Below are 14,628 nucleotides of genomic sequence, written 5' to 3' on the forward strand. Positions count from 1 at the left end.
CGTGAGCTTAGCAAAGCCCTGCCGGAGAACTGCCACTCCATCACCACCACACTGTCGTGCTGCTGTTGGAGCCCTCTTCCTCAACCTCTCCCTCCTCCTTGCTAGATCAAGGCGCGGGAGACGTCATCGGGCTGCACGTGTATTGAACGCGGAGGCACCGTTGTTCGGTGCTAAGATCGGATTCGGCCATGATCTGAATCGCTACGTGTACGACTCCTCCAACCGCGTTCTTGCAACGCTTCCGTCTCACGATCTTCAAGGGTATGAAGATGCACTCCCCCCTCTCTCGTTGCTAGTTACTTCATAGATTGATCTTGGTGATGCGTAGAAATTTTTTAATTTCTGCAACGATCCCCAACATGAACTTGATTGGGAGCGCTTGTACTAGTCCTGCTAGATCGTTAGGCAGCCTGTGTCGAATGAGTCTCCTGAGGCTATTGCATGAGAAGGCCAGACACCAATGACCCCAGGAGGTGACGTGGACGGGGCCGGCCGCCAGACAGAGCTCAGCCGTTGGGTTTATCGATGCTGCAGGGACGGACCCGAGCACAGACGCCATGCCTAGTCTTCTCTAGAGTGGTGATCTCCTCCCCGTCCCGCGGCTTTGCATCGCGCAGCAGGCTCTCCTAGTCATCGGAGCCACCAGATCCTCCACCGGAGACAGCGCTGCTCCCATTGCTCGCCGTTAATCGAAAATGGATGGGATGGGAAGAGAGGGGGAAGAGAGATAGATAGATAGATAGATAGATAGATAGATAGATAGATAGATAGATGGAGAGAGGAGTGGAGTGTGTTGACTTTCGTCTAGGGTTCATTTAAATGTGGGATATATGTGGGGCCACCGTAGGCCGGACAGACGTGACGGACACCCCCAGGCCTTTTCCAAACCCGCCTTAGATTTGAGCTGAGTTTGAGGAGTGTGGGTCAGCCCGAACGTTCATTGCCGAAATGAGGGGCGCTTCCGAGTTTGTGTTTTTCGATCGGTCAGTGACCAAAACAGAAGCTCAGGTGCATAAGTCATTTTAGATTGTGCACCGTGACCAAGGCGGAGTGAAAAACGAGAGAATTTAATGTTTATTTGCTAATCAATAGCATTGCATGCGATGAACTAACCCCTGCATGTCGTGTTTGGTAGGCTCAAGTCATTAAAAGCATATACACCCACATCTCTTAGTGGTTGATTCTTTTATGTATGTCAAAAAATGAGAAATGAGGTAGGAGTTAATGTACCGCGCCTAAGTGTTTTGGGATTACTTGGTTTTCGTGCGGTGATTTATACACCGAGACGAAGAGAGTACTAATTTTCAGTCAGAGTGGCTTCATTTTCATGGTCGATCAAATTTTATGGCTGTTCGAAAAATTAGTGCGTGTGTGTTCTGTTTCTGGCCTATCCATTTTTTTCGGGGGGCCTATTAGTCTTTTTGGCGGCCGTGTGTGTAGGCAGTTCTTTTTTTAGCACAGTACAGACGCAAGCACTCACATACACGCGCATACACTCATTTCTATGAACGCAACACGCACATCTTATCCCTATGAGCACCTTTGAAAGACTGAGCCGGCATATCATTTTGAAATTTACGAAGTCGCCGTAGATACCTCGTCGTCGACGGGAACGTCACCTCCCACTGAATGCGCGTCGCCGAAGGTCCTGAAATAAATCCAGGAATAAATGCGAGCACTAGGATTTGAATCCTATGGTCTGGGATATCATATTCCCTCTGAGCATTCAATCACAGGTTCCTTCGCGTGTGTAGGCAGTTCTTGAGGGGTGGGGTTATCGGGTTTTCTTTGAAAAAGAAAAAGGAGACCCGGTTTCGGTGGCGGGGCAATGGGGTTACCTCTCGTTCAGCCGCGTGTCAGTGCGTTTTCGTGTGAGGCGAGTTGTTCGGTGAAGGAAGGAGGGGGCGGAGAGGGAGGTAGGAAATGGTGGGGGCAATCATGGCGAGAAAGCCTGGTCATGGGGGCGGAAGCAGCATTCGCCGCCGGCGAGACAGTAGACGTGCGCCACACCTCCCCCCGTCTCCACACCTCCCCCACACCTCCCCCATCGTGTGGTTTTTGGTCCAATTAGTGGATCGGCCGGTAGGCTGTTTGTTGGTTTTGATTTCAGCACCATGGTCTGTACTTTTTCTTCAGCTAGGCTTTCAGATCTAGTTTTGCTGTAGAGGTTTTCTCTTCTGCGGTGAGATCTTATGCAGAACAATTTTGGGGACGATTGTGTGGGTGTTCTACTCGCAGAGCATTTGCCTGGTGAAATTTGTTAATTTTGAGCAATGTCTGGTGTGTCTTTTCTGGCGAAATTAAGTGAAGACGAACTCACTAAACCGTACTGTGCCATAGACCATAGTTATTGTGGCTGCATCGTTTATTGTTCTCATTGGCTGCTGGATATGTCTTGTACTGCCTGAATTTTTAGCATAGAAGGGCAAGCAATGGTTTCAGCACTGCATTATGGTGTGCAAGGTTCCTGGTGTTTGTCATGCCTGATCTTCTGTCATTCTTTGTTTTCAGTATCTTTTGGTTCTCTCTTATATCTCTGACTTAAGTCTTTCATTTCCACTTTTGTGTTTAGTTGTCATGTACTTTTAGCAAGTTCGGATTCTCTACACATTGTGTATTCAGCTTGTACTTTTGCTGAGCTATTTGGTGTGAATTATCAACTTGGCCTTTTTTATGTCTACCTTTCTACTAAATTCTATTTTCTTTCCATCAGATTTTTGTTGATTTATTTTTGTGTGCTGGCTCAGTTCTAAGTCTGATGTCCCAACTTGCAGTTTGATTCAGAAAGTTCGCCACTTTTGCCTGACACAATTGGTGTTGCTGTTGATACGGGTCCTGCAATGCTTGCTTGCACATAGATTTCTAATGGTTGATGTTTTTTCCGTATCCGTGAGAAGTTGCTTTCAATTTATCTTCATTGCAAGTCATGCATGATATGTGCTGCAGATAGTAATCATACTGCAGTTTCTGAGATCAGCTGCCATTGTTCAGCTGGTGAGAAGCAAGCTCTTTTCTATGCCAACGTGCTTATTTCACTCTTTTTTCTCAGTTTGCTTCAGAGATATGAATGACATTTTGTTCTTGTATGCAGAAGATGATGTTTGTTGACAAATAACTCAATCTATTTGCGCCAATCACAAGACTGAAAGGAGACCATGCTACCCAAGTTTCAATGTGGATGTAGTGGCAGAAGAAACGCGTTTGTGGAGGGATATTTCAGCTGAACCATATTTGAATCAAGCATTGCAAGCTGTAACTCTCAAGGCCAATCCCAGTTCATCCAAATTCCTCACACTATGGTATGGTAGTGTGCTTTCTTGCATGAACATTGCCGTCTCAAGCCAACCATACAGCTCAGCAGGATCGGAGAATTGATAATCTAAGTGTACATCGATCAGACTACCAGTAACAAGTTGGTTGCCCTCACTCCCCTGCAAAGATAATTTTCTTTATTACCCTCTAATAGCTCGACTTAGATCAAAACCACTTCATGTTTATTAGTTGCAAGTCAAAGTTCAATCATATATTCCTATGAAGGGGCAGGATCATAATCGGATTGATAGGTGGAGCTCATATTTAATGGCTTACATTATTTTGGAGGGCAGTTTGAGTTCTAACTTTTGGTGCTTTAGTGATCATGCTGCTTATGCATGCATGGTTCATTTCGGTTATTTATTCATTTTTTCTTTCAGTTAGTTTTCCTCATTTTTTCCTTCAGTCCCTTGGTTTCCTAGTACCTCATTTTTTTCTTTAACCCTGTCAGTTCCTAGTACCTCAGTTCTTTTTTCGTAAGTCTCTCTGTTCCTAGTACCTCAATTTCTTATTCATGTTTTGAGTGTTCACACTCTCTTTCATCAGTATCAGTTTCTCTTTTTTTTTGACGGGAATAGCAGGAGCTCTGCTTTTGCATTATAGTAGAAGAGAGGAAAAAAATCAGTCAGTACAACATCCTTCTGGGACAGGCCCCGGAAAGGATCGAGTCCGCTCGAGAACACTCGGTGTTACTCACAGGGCAGGTTTTAAGTAATAACCTGGTCCTGACCAGTCGCCTCATAGTATAATTTTACATGATCGCTGATTAGGTCAGCCAACATGAACACAGTCAATTCCTTCTGCTGGAAGATCCTCCTGTCGCGCTCCTTCCAAAGTTTCTCTTTTTTCAATCTTCACTTTTTCTTTCTTCATTGTATGGTCATTTTCTCTTAAGTACCTCAGCCCTCAGTCTCTCTTTTTTCGTTGTTCAGTCTTCATCCTCTCTTCAATTTCCTTTCTTCAAACATTAGAAATTTAGAACTTCCCTACTCTCTTTAGTTATTTAGCCCCTCACTTTTTAGCCTCTCTTTCTGCTTTAGTTATTAGTCTTCTCATTTTCTTCTTTTTCAATCAGTTCCTTAGCTCCTCAATACTCCAGTTCATCAGTTTATTATTCATTTGTGTATTATTATTTCATCAGTTTATTCACTCACCAGTTGTTCTTGAGACCTTTAGTTATCATTACTCAGTATTCCATTTCTCACACTGCCTATATCTCCATTGCTTATGTCCCACCACAAACCAGATGAGGTTTGATTTATGTTCTTCAGTTTTTCAGTACATGTTTAAAGTCTTCAGTATTTATCAAAAAAATTCAGTATTTCAGTTAGTCCAAGGTTTTTGTGGCGAACAGGCGTCGCACGACGTGTGGGTGTGTGGGGTGTGTGGGTGGGTGGGGGGGGCTGCTTCCTTTGCGGCATTCGGCAGGTTTTGACCCTTTCTCTTTTCTCTTTTTCAGTGTTCGCTGTTAAATAAAATCAGTGTTTATGCATGATGGGGTTTTTTCAGAAATGTTTTTTAATCATACTAGGGTTTTTAGAATGTTCATTACTCCCTCCGTAAAGAAATATAAGAGTGTTTAGATCACTAAAATAGTGATCTACACACTCTTATATTTCTTTACAGAGGGAGTACTTAGGAATATTCAGACAAAACAGACCTATACAATTTCTGTTAGCTAGGCCTTAGTCTGAAACTGCAATTTTCTTTTTCATCTTTTGAGTCTCTCTTTTTTTCTTCTATGCTAAAACTGCTCATCTTTTTCTTGGCTCTGAAACTGTAGCTCACATGGTTGTGTCTTTTTTTTTCTGTAGGACTATGTGAACCATGTGTAGAACCAGATAGGCAATGCTTAGTCAATTATTGTTTCCCTCGATTTTTATCGTCGATTATTTTGAAAGCAGCAGTCAAGTGTTGTTTTTTGAAGGGTCACAGTCAGTGTTGTCCTATCTAGTTCTGTACACAGCAGCTGAAAGTAATGTTTGTTTTGTGTTCAGACAAACTTGAAGCCTTATTTTGCTGATTTCAAGTATAGTCCCAGTAGTTGATTTTAGTGTCAATCTGCACCTTATTAGCAATTCTGAACCAATACTTCTTTTTCTCCAGAAATGTCCAGTCACCATAGCAATTTTCATCTGCTGAGCGTTTTTACGTACTGGGTGGGTGGGGTGTTCCCGCATGGGTGGGGTGAACGGTCCAGCAACCCAAATTCGACTGAGACCAGCATTGAAATCAGTTGATTTTTGTAACGGACCACACTCAAAAACAAATGAAAAGATGTGTCATTGCCTCATTGGACAGAAAAATCGACTTAGACTGAAATGAAAATTAGTCGACTGATGATTACAATCCAAATACACACCAACTAATGCACAGTAAGCCTGATAAGAAAACTAAAACTACTTTTTGTTGCATTTAAAGTAATAGCAAATAATGCAAGCCTTATTGCATTCATAGTACAAATTTCACAAAGATAATGATCAAGCCAAGGTGCAGCAGATTGGAAGTGTCCTGATATATCTTTCATTAGCACGGGGGTGCTGGCGCTTCTGTCAGTAGATGATTTCATGGACACTCATATACCACATCCTCATGTCTAGAAGTCAATAGGATTGACAAACAGTCGCTTAATCGTCCCCTCAAGACGGCTGCTGAACGTAAAAGCATCCGTCTTGTCATCATACATGAAGGGCATGCTGATCGTTATGTTTGCGACTCGCTGCACAGCCGGAAGCAGCAGCTCAGGGAGCTCAAAGCGTGCTTGGTTCGTAGTCTTCCATGCATCTTCAATCAGAGAACCTATCTTGGCAATGGCGACCTCACTCGCCACGCCGTGCTCACTGATGTAGCATTCCACGGAGCTGGCCACATCATTTTTGTTCTTTCCACGCTGTGAACAAGCAAATGCTTAATCAGGGGTGTCGTCGTGATCAAAGGATAAGCAATATAGGTGGTAACCTTGGAGATGTAATTTGTACCTTAAAGGAAGCAAGATCATTCATGAAACGTGTCACCTCTGCACAAGCTCTGACAGCATCAGTGCAGCCGAGGGCCCATTCCAGTGCCTCCTTGGTTGCAGTATCGCTCATACCAACTAGCAACCCAACACATACCCATGGCCCGCCTGAGCACACACTAGATACCTTCACTTGATCATTAAATCTTGGCTTGTGATTTTGATGAAACCATTCGGCTTCTTGGAGATAGTTGTTTGATGATATTTGAAACTACAAGAGTGGGAAAAGGAAAACACATTAGTACTTCCGGTGAAAGTTTTGGATAGTGCAGTTTAAAAAAAAGATTTGGATAGTGGTGTTGTGGCTAACGGAAAATAAATATAGAAAGTAAGCAAAATAGTCATCTTTTGGTTTGAGATGAGAATGATGTACCGCTTTTGTGCTAAAAGCGACCCGGTACTTCTCATCCGGTTTCAATTCGTCCTCAAACTCCTTGAAGGTGCTCATGAGCTTGAGGTAGAACTTCTGCAAGTACTCTGGTAGAAGAGAAGTAGCATTCTCCTCCCATCTGCATACAGACTAATGGTTAGCTACACCATTGAATGCAATTTTGAGAATCATGTTTTATTCTCAAATTAAGATGCAAGCAGCATCATGCCAACTCCAACCTTTGTATAGCTTCATTGAGCTGTTTACACTCAACCAAAGTAGCACGGACATCGTAAGTGTCATCTGTCATTATTATTATTGCGATTATCTTAGCGAGAATCATCCTTGCATGTGTATACTCTTTCTCGTAGTATGTCGTATACGCCCAGAAGTAGCACTCAACCACGCGGTCCCGCGAGTAGTTTAGCCCCACTTCTCTGTAAAGATTTTTCCACCATCTGAAAGTGAGCTTTTGTTAGTGTTCTATAAAAACATTATTGCAGCTAGGTTCATTTTATGGAAAATGCAAAAGCTATGTTACCTAGAGAGAGCCTTGAGCTCCTTCAAGTGGAGACGTTGCAGAAGGTTGAAGTCCAGTTTGGCGAACTCCAGAATGGAGGAGTTGTGCATCAGCTCTTGTTTGTACTCTGACATATAATGCAGCGCCTCGACTCTCTTCAAGGTCCTTGGCAGTGGTAAGTGAAGGGCGCGCCTGACTTGCTCTGCCAATGGGTACTCAAGCCTACCTTCCATCGATTCGAGGTGCCGCCTTGCAAACGAGATGCTTTCTTCAAGTTCTGTCTCCCCATGGATAAAAAGGTGTGCTGCATTGTATAGACTTAATAGCCCCCTTGGGTCGTTAGTTACGTTAACATGGAAGGCCCCATCTTCGTCTTTGAACTTGCTGAATACATCTGCAAGAAGAGATACATGATACATCTTATGAGCATATATATATGGCTAGCATTGGTGATTCTTTCTTCTTCATTGCCTGCATATATGTTGCTTTTAATTACATGACTCGATGTGAATTGTAAACTTGTAATGTTTCTGTATTAGTAATTGCATCAAGCAAAAAACTCCCAAGTTTAACAACAGCTACTTACATAAAACAAGATTTTTTTACAAACAATACAATATTTCAGGAGCTTTTGTTATTAGTATATACCTGGAGAAACCCAAAAGCCTTGCTGCCTCAGTATGCGGAACCGAAGGGCGACATCATGAAGGCTAGAGCTATTGAATTCACCAGCATGAGTGCTTCTTAATGTGGAGTCAATTTGTTCATGAAAATGTTGATCTACGCTCAGGTGTTGGAGTGTGTCTACAAGGTACAGTTGCTCAACTATGGTACTGCACGGAAATAACCCAATTATTTTCTCCTTCAGTTGATTGGACCTCTCTGTCATCCTTTCCTCTGACATCTGCATGGCATTACCAAAATATATGTTATGCAGTATTAACTGAAACCATGTCCATGGTGAAATTTATTTAACCATGTGACAAGGGAAGAAAATAATAGCGTTAGAAGGAAAGATTTTTCTTGGTTAAAGTTGCAGCCACCAGTCGTTACTATTGTTTTTACATAATCGTTTTTCTATTCTGCAAACAGGAAAACAGACTGTCCCATTTTTAAATATAAATAGAAACTGCAAAGGGAAACAATAAGAAACATGAGATGATAGTTTCAAGTTACTTGTAACATCAAAATCTGCAGAAGAGGTGTCATTAAAGACTATCCGTGCTGAATATGTATTTTTTTTGTCATACATTCCAAATGTAATTGAATGCAATCTTGAAGTTTTATTGGTTTATCAAATGTCATGGGTCTTCTTGTTTCCTATTCATTGGAAGCTACATAAATCATCCCTATATTAAGATGAAGTAAGAAAGCATCAGTCCTATTATTTTCTTTCTATGAAAGATTGTAGCTCGCTCTTTCAGTTTCAACCCTTGGTCCCCCTCTGGGAACTGTTTGAGTTTTAGCATCGACCGCATTTCCTTTACATCGTATTACGGTTGACTCCCCTATAGAGTGTACACGTAGAGGGTAGTTCCCAAATGATTTTACTATTTATAAGATCACTTAATAATAGTCCTGTGTTTTTTCAAGTGTTTGGAAACAGCATTAAGAGGAGGATGCCAATCAAGCGTGGCTAGTTGTATGAAGATGGTATTATACTAATATCAATTTTTGTGTACAGCTAGGCGAGCCAATAAACAGAATCCAGGCATATCTCAACAAGGGCTCCAGACCAGCAGGTAACTTTCGGTTAGGCCATGAAACAACTGGGATTTCACACATAAAACCGAAAGAAAAACATGGAGAGACTGAAAATGCACTGCTCCCAGATGCTGTTATTACTACTGTAGCAAGATGAAGCATGCCTGTAACGGTTCTGGATTATAGTTGATGAAGAAGTCGCCCCACACTGTGGGATGAAACACAGGCGCCACCTCTGGCACGGCGGCGGCGGGGGCGGCGGTGGCGGTGGTGATGGCATCATGGGACGCCATGTGAAAATGTGTTGCCTGGTAACTGGTGTAGTGGTGTGGCTTTGAGAAAACCTGGAACGGCCGACGGCCTTATATACACAGCATGGCTGCGCGGGAGCACTCATCCAGGAAAGTGCGTCTTTGAACAGGGAAGGGCACCATCTAATGTTTTCTGTACAAAGAATAGTCAGCTAAAACGACACCTCTGACCCAACTTAATTCGCGTCTCCATTGGGAGAACAAGCTGAACTGTCAATCACGCGAAGACCCACGCGCAGCCGTCTGTTTTCCGAGTAGCTTTGTTTTTTGGACGCGTCTAGCAGGCGGCTGGGCGCCCGCTAGCGTGCCTGGGCGGTCTGTTTTTTTTCAAATAATGCACGTGATGCTCCTGTGGTTAAAAAGACACGGTTAATTAATCATCCCTATGTAGTCTCTTCTCACGTGATGGATGTCCACATGTCACTGCTCCTCATATTCGTCTCTTGTGCATTAATTTTTGATTTTTAAAATTATAAAAGACATATCTTTTAAACTGCATGTCGAAATTCAGATCCATTTTCACTATTGAAACCATCGCAACGTGCTCTTCAAAAGTAGATCCCGTGTGGGGACGTTTCGACGAACTAGCCTTCCTGCCAACTAAACATCAATGTGTGTGTAATGTAACTAGACTACATTGAAGCGCCAACTGAAAATATGTGTGTGTCAATAATCCTGCCAACTAAACATCAACGTGTGTGCAACTAGACTATATTGCCGCACCAACTGAGCATATATGGGTGTAACTAGTCCTGCCAACTATGTGTGTGCAACTAGACTATATTACGGCGTCAATTGCGCATATGTATGTGCAACTAGACTACATTACAAGCCAACGGAGCATATGTGTGCAACTAGTCTTCCTGCCAACTAAATATTAACGTGTGTGCAATTAGACTACATTACAAGCCAACTAAACATCAATGTGCGTGCAACTAGACAACATTACAAACCAACGGAGCATACGTGTGTGCAACTAGTCTTCTTGCCAACTAAACATCAATGTGTGTAACTCTGTGTTCGTGCATGTGCGACTATACCGACGAGAGTGTGCAACTCCGCGGCCGAACGTGAGCACCTCTTACAGCAATTCATGTGGGACAATGCTGATGAGATTGTGCAGAGTGTGCCAACAGTAAAAACTACACATCCACAAGTAGGGAGAAGAGTTACACATTGACTACTAGGTAGTTAGCCGGGCAGGCGACTAGTTACACATCACAAAAAGTTGGTCGTTAATGTTGCTAGGGTGCAAACCTCATAGAAATTTGGATCATGGAGCTTCAAAATTTGTTTAAAAAAAGTTGCACCACGTAGTACTAAAGTTGCACCACGTAGTAATAGAGTTGCATCATATAGCACCAAAGTTGGCATCGAAAAAAAATCGTCGAAACATACCCGTGCAAGATCTAGTTTTAAAGATCTCGTCGCGAGGATTTCAAAAGTGAAAACTGATCTGAATTCTGACGCGCGGTTTGAAAATTATGATCTTTTGAATTTTTCTCATGCTATAGTAAATCCATTGCCCACCTACCTTGCATGTTATCCTGACACACAACACAGACCCTACTAAACGACAAAGACCCTACTAAACGACAAGCATTTTGAACCGCGCAATGGAGAAATACTCCGACCAAATGGCACCTGGCAACCCATACCGGCCGGCCGCTCGCGATGACTAAAAGGCGCGCGCGCACTAACAAGAATTTAGGTTGTTTTTTATGCAAAAAGAGGGAAGTGGGTGTTCAAAACTGTAGCATAAGGGCATCTCCAACACGGACCCTCAAATAGCCCGCAAGCGTAACGATCGAGTTGTTCGGACACACTTTGCCAATCAACACAGACCTGTATTTGTCTACTGATGCGTCCGCTTGTCCATTTTCCCTCAAACCGAAAGCAAACCTGTTGGATCTTTGCGGGAGTCTGGACATCCAGATGATGAACTAAAAGCCATCACATACCCTTCTCTCTTCTCTGTCCAAATGGCGGAAGGCAGCAGCTAATAGAAGAAAGGTGATTAGCATGCAAGCGTTTGACGGAAAACAGCTATCATGTTTTTTTTTTCAAAACGGAGGCAAAATATTTGCCTCATCCATTAAATAAGAGGATAATAGAGTTTGGAGTTCTTATAAGCCCCCGTGCAAAACGGCATGGCAATTACTCTCGTACAACAATACGCCCTAGTTTCTTAGCACCTGTCGTAACCCATAGTTTTGCCTCGAGCACGATATTTTGGAGCAGGATAGGCGGCAGCGCACTCTTGTTGCGAAACACACACGCGTTTCTCTCGTTCCAAATAGTCCAAGAGATGAGCATGGTGAGGTAGGCCATCACTCGTCTATTGGGGTTTCGCATATCGGTCCTTCTATCCCACCATCGCATGAGGGAATCCTGAAGGTGCCAATTGGAGGTGTCCATGTGCACAAGACCAAACTTGTCAATGACCGATCGCCAGAGCCTAATGGAGAAGCGGCACTTGACGAAGAGGTGGATGCCCGATTCTTGCTCACGTTTGGAAAGCGGGCAAAGCCCACAGTTATCCCAACCACGCCGCTCCAACCGATTGGCGGTCTAGTTTCGGTCTTGCAAGGTCAACCAGGCGAAGAATTTAACCTTAGGGGGGCCCAAGCTCTCCAAACCATGTGGTGAATGGGCGAGTGCGTCAGGCCAAGGAATTGCGCCTTATATGTTGTGGCTGCCGAGTACAACCCATTATCAGCATGCTTCCAAACAATGTCGTCTTGAACGTGATTGTCAAGATGGAAGTCATGCACAAGAGCCCAAAGCGAGAAAAGTTCCCGGATGTGTGCGACGGAGACAATAGTGTCATGCTTGATGTGGGTCATCCAAGCGTTCCCTCGAAGGGCCTGACGAAGTGCCGATCTCTTCCTTTTTGAGGCTTGAATAATAAGCGGGGCAATATCCTTGGGCTTGCGACCAAGCAACCACGGGGAGTCCTAGAATGGTGTTTTTGCACCATTGCCAACGATGGTTGTGGTGGAGGCATAGAAGAAATCCACATCTTCCTCGGTGCACGGGTTACCCAAGCCAACCCAAAGCTTTGTAGGCTCCTTCCATTCGTACCATGGCCACCTTAGCCGCAAGGCTCGAGCAAACTTGTCAGTGTTGAGGATGCCCAGGCCTCCATAGATCGTAGGCCTGCAGACCATGTCCCAATTGACCTTACATTTTGCGCCAGTCGTCTTGCCCGGCCCTGACCAGAGGAAGGCACTCTCAATCTTGTTGAGATTATGAAGTGTGCCCTATGGCACAGTGAGAGATGTGATGGAGAAGACTGCTTGAGAGGTGATGACCGATCTGACAAGGGTAGTGCGCCCAAAACAGCTATCATGTTTAGTATGTTTGGCAGAAGCCACTAATCACATGATTCATGGGATGGAAGCCACTGCCACTAATCAGTGTGATTCATCTTTGACGGAAGTCACTAACGTTTAGTTGACGTGTTGGCAACCAGTAAAGCTTGGCGAAAGCTACTACTCCCTCCGTCCCAAAATTCTTGTCTTAGGTTTATCTAAATACGGATGTATCTAACACTAAAATGTTTTTTAAGATCTAGTTCCGCTGGCTTGCATTGATTTAGCAGAGGAGTGAAAGAATACAAGGTTTGATCAAAGCGATCAAAAAGGATATAACCGAAAATAAGATGGAGAAAAAGGTCATGAGGGGTGGTCCCCCCCCCAACCCCGACTCTTTTGCTTCAGGTTTTATCTTGCACCAAAATCCCTGAACGGGGGCTCCAACTGTTGGAAACATGCCCTAGAGGCAATAATAAAATGATTATTATTATATTTCCTTGTTCATGATAATTGTCTATTATTCATGCTATAATTGTGTTATCCGGAAATCGTAATACATGTGTGAATACATAGACCACAACATGTCCCTAGTGAGCCTCTAGTTGACTAGCTCATTGATCAACAGATAGTCATGGTTTCCTGACTATGGACATTGGATGTCATTGATAATGGGATCACATCATTAGGAGAATGATGTGATGGACAAGACCCAATCCTAAGCATAGCACAAGATCGTGTAGTTCGTTTGCTAGAGCTTTTCTAATGTCAAGTATCATTTCCTTAGACCATGAGATCGTGTAACTCCCGGATACCGTAGGAGTGCTTTGGGTGTACCAAACGTCACAACGTAACTGGGTGACTATAAAGGTATACTACAGGTATCTCCGAAAGTGTCTGTTGGGTTGACACGGATCGAGACTGGGATTTGTCACTCCGTATGACGGAGAGGTATCTCTGGGCCCACTCGGTAATGCATCATCATAATGAGCTCAATGTGACCAAGTGGTTGGTCACGGGATCATGCATTACAGTACGAGTAAAGTGACTTGCCGGTAACGAGATTGAACGAGGTATTGGGATACCGACGATCGAATCTCGGGCAAGTAACGTACCGATTGACAAAGGGAATTGTATACGGGATTACTTGAATCCTCGACATCGTGGTTCATTCGATGAGATCATCGTGGAACATGTGGGAGCCAACATGGGTATCCAGATCCCGCTGTTGGTTATTGGCCGGAGAGCTGTCTCGGTCATGTCTGCGTGATTCCCGAACCCGTAGGGTCTACACACTTAAGGTTCGGTGACGCTAGGGTTGTAGAGATATTAGTATGCGGTAACCCGAAAGTTGTTCGGAGTCCCGTATGAGATCCCGGACGTCACGAGGAGTTCTGAAATGGTCCGGAGGTAAAGATTTGTATATATGAAGTCCAGTTTCGGCCACCGGGAAAGTTTCGGGGGTCACCGGTATTGTACCGGGACCACCGGAAGGGTCCCGGGGGTCCACCGGGTGGGGCCACCTATCCCGGAGGGCCCCATGGGCTGAAGTGGGAAGGGAACCAGCCCCTGGTGGGCTGGTGCGCCCCCCTTGGGCCTCCCCCTGCGCCTAGGGTTGGAAACCCTGGGGGTGGGGGCGCCCCACCTGACTTGGGGGGCAAGTTCCCCCCCTTTGGCCGCCCACCCCCCCTTGAGATTGGATCTCTAGGGGGCCGGCGCCCCCCCAGGGCCCCTATATAAAGAGGGGGGAGGGAGGGCTGCGCACCCAAGCCCCTGGCGCCTCCCTCTCCCCCCGTAACACCTCTCCCTCTCGCTGAGCTTGGCGAAGCCCTGCCGAGATCCCCGCTACTTCCACCACCACGCCGTCGTGCTGCTGGATCTCCATCAACCTCTCCTTCCCCCTTGCTGGATCAAGAAGGAGGAGACGTCTCTCCCAACCGTACGTGTGTTGAACGCGGAGGTGCCGTCCGTTCGGCACTAGGATCATCGGTGATTTGGATCACGACGAGTACGACTCCATCAACCCCGTTCTCTTGAACGCTTCCGCTCGCGATCTACAAGGGTATGTAGATGCACTCCTC

The 14,628-nt window shown here is 44.7% G+C and overlaps 1 protein-coding gene and 1 long non-coding RNA gene across 3 annotated transcripts; one reads left to right on the top strand and one right to left on the bottom strand.

The window, feature by feature from the left end:
• Positions 1–1,843: 1,843 nt before the first annotated feature.
• On the top strand, positions 1,844–9,619 carry LOC123043931 (uncharacterized). Its single transcript, XR_006419727.1, has 4 exons — positions 1,844–2,994; positions 3,092–3,412; positions 7,844–8,029; positions 8,903–9,619. It is a non-coding gene; the product is annotated as an uncharacterized lncRNA (long non-coding RNA).
• Positions 5,813–9,215, bottom strand: LOC123043929 (tau-cadinol synthase). 2 transcript variants are annotated; one of them, XM_044466536.1, is made up of 7 exons: positions 9,132–9,215; positions 7,867–8,122; positions 7,240–7,612; positions 6,938–7,156; positions 6,702–6,837; positions 6,291–6,539; positions 5,813–6,202 (listed from the first exon to the last, which is right to left on the bottom strand). In XM_044466536.1, the coding sequence occupies exons 1-7, from the start codon at positions 9,213–9,215 to the stop codon at positions 5,909–5,911; spliced, it is 1,611 nt and encodes a 536-aa protein (XP_044322471.1). In that variant the 3' UTR covers positions 5,813–5,908. The 2 variants fall into 2 exon arrangements, with proteins under 2 accessions (XP_044322471.1, XP_044322472.1); XM_044466537.1 differs by having other exon boundaries at positions 6,959–7,156; positions 9,087–9,215.
• Positions 9,620–14,628: the final 5,009 nt, after the last annotated feature.

Source organism: Triticum aestivum, chromosome 2B (genome assembly GCF_018294505.1).
Source record: "Triticum aestivum cultivar Chinese Spring chromosome 2B, IWGSC CS RefSeq v2.1, whole genome shotgun sequence".
NCBI lineage: Eukaryota > Viridiplantae > Streptophyta > Magnoliopsida > Poales > Poaceae > Triticum > Triticum aestivum.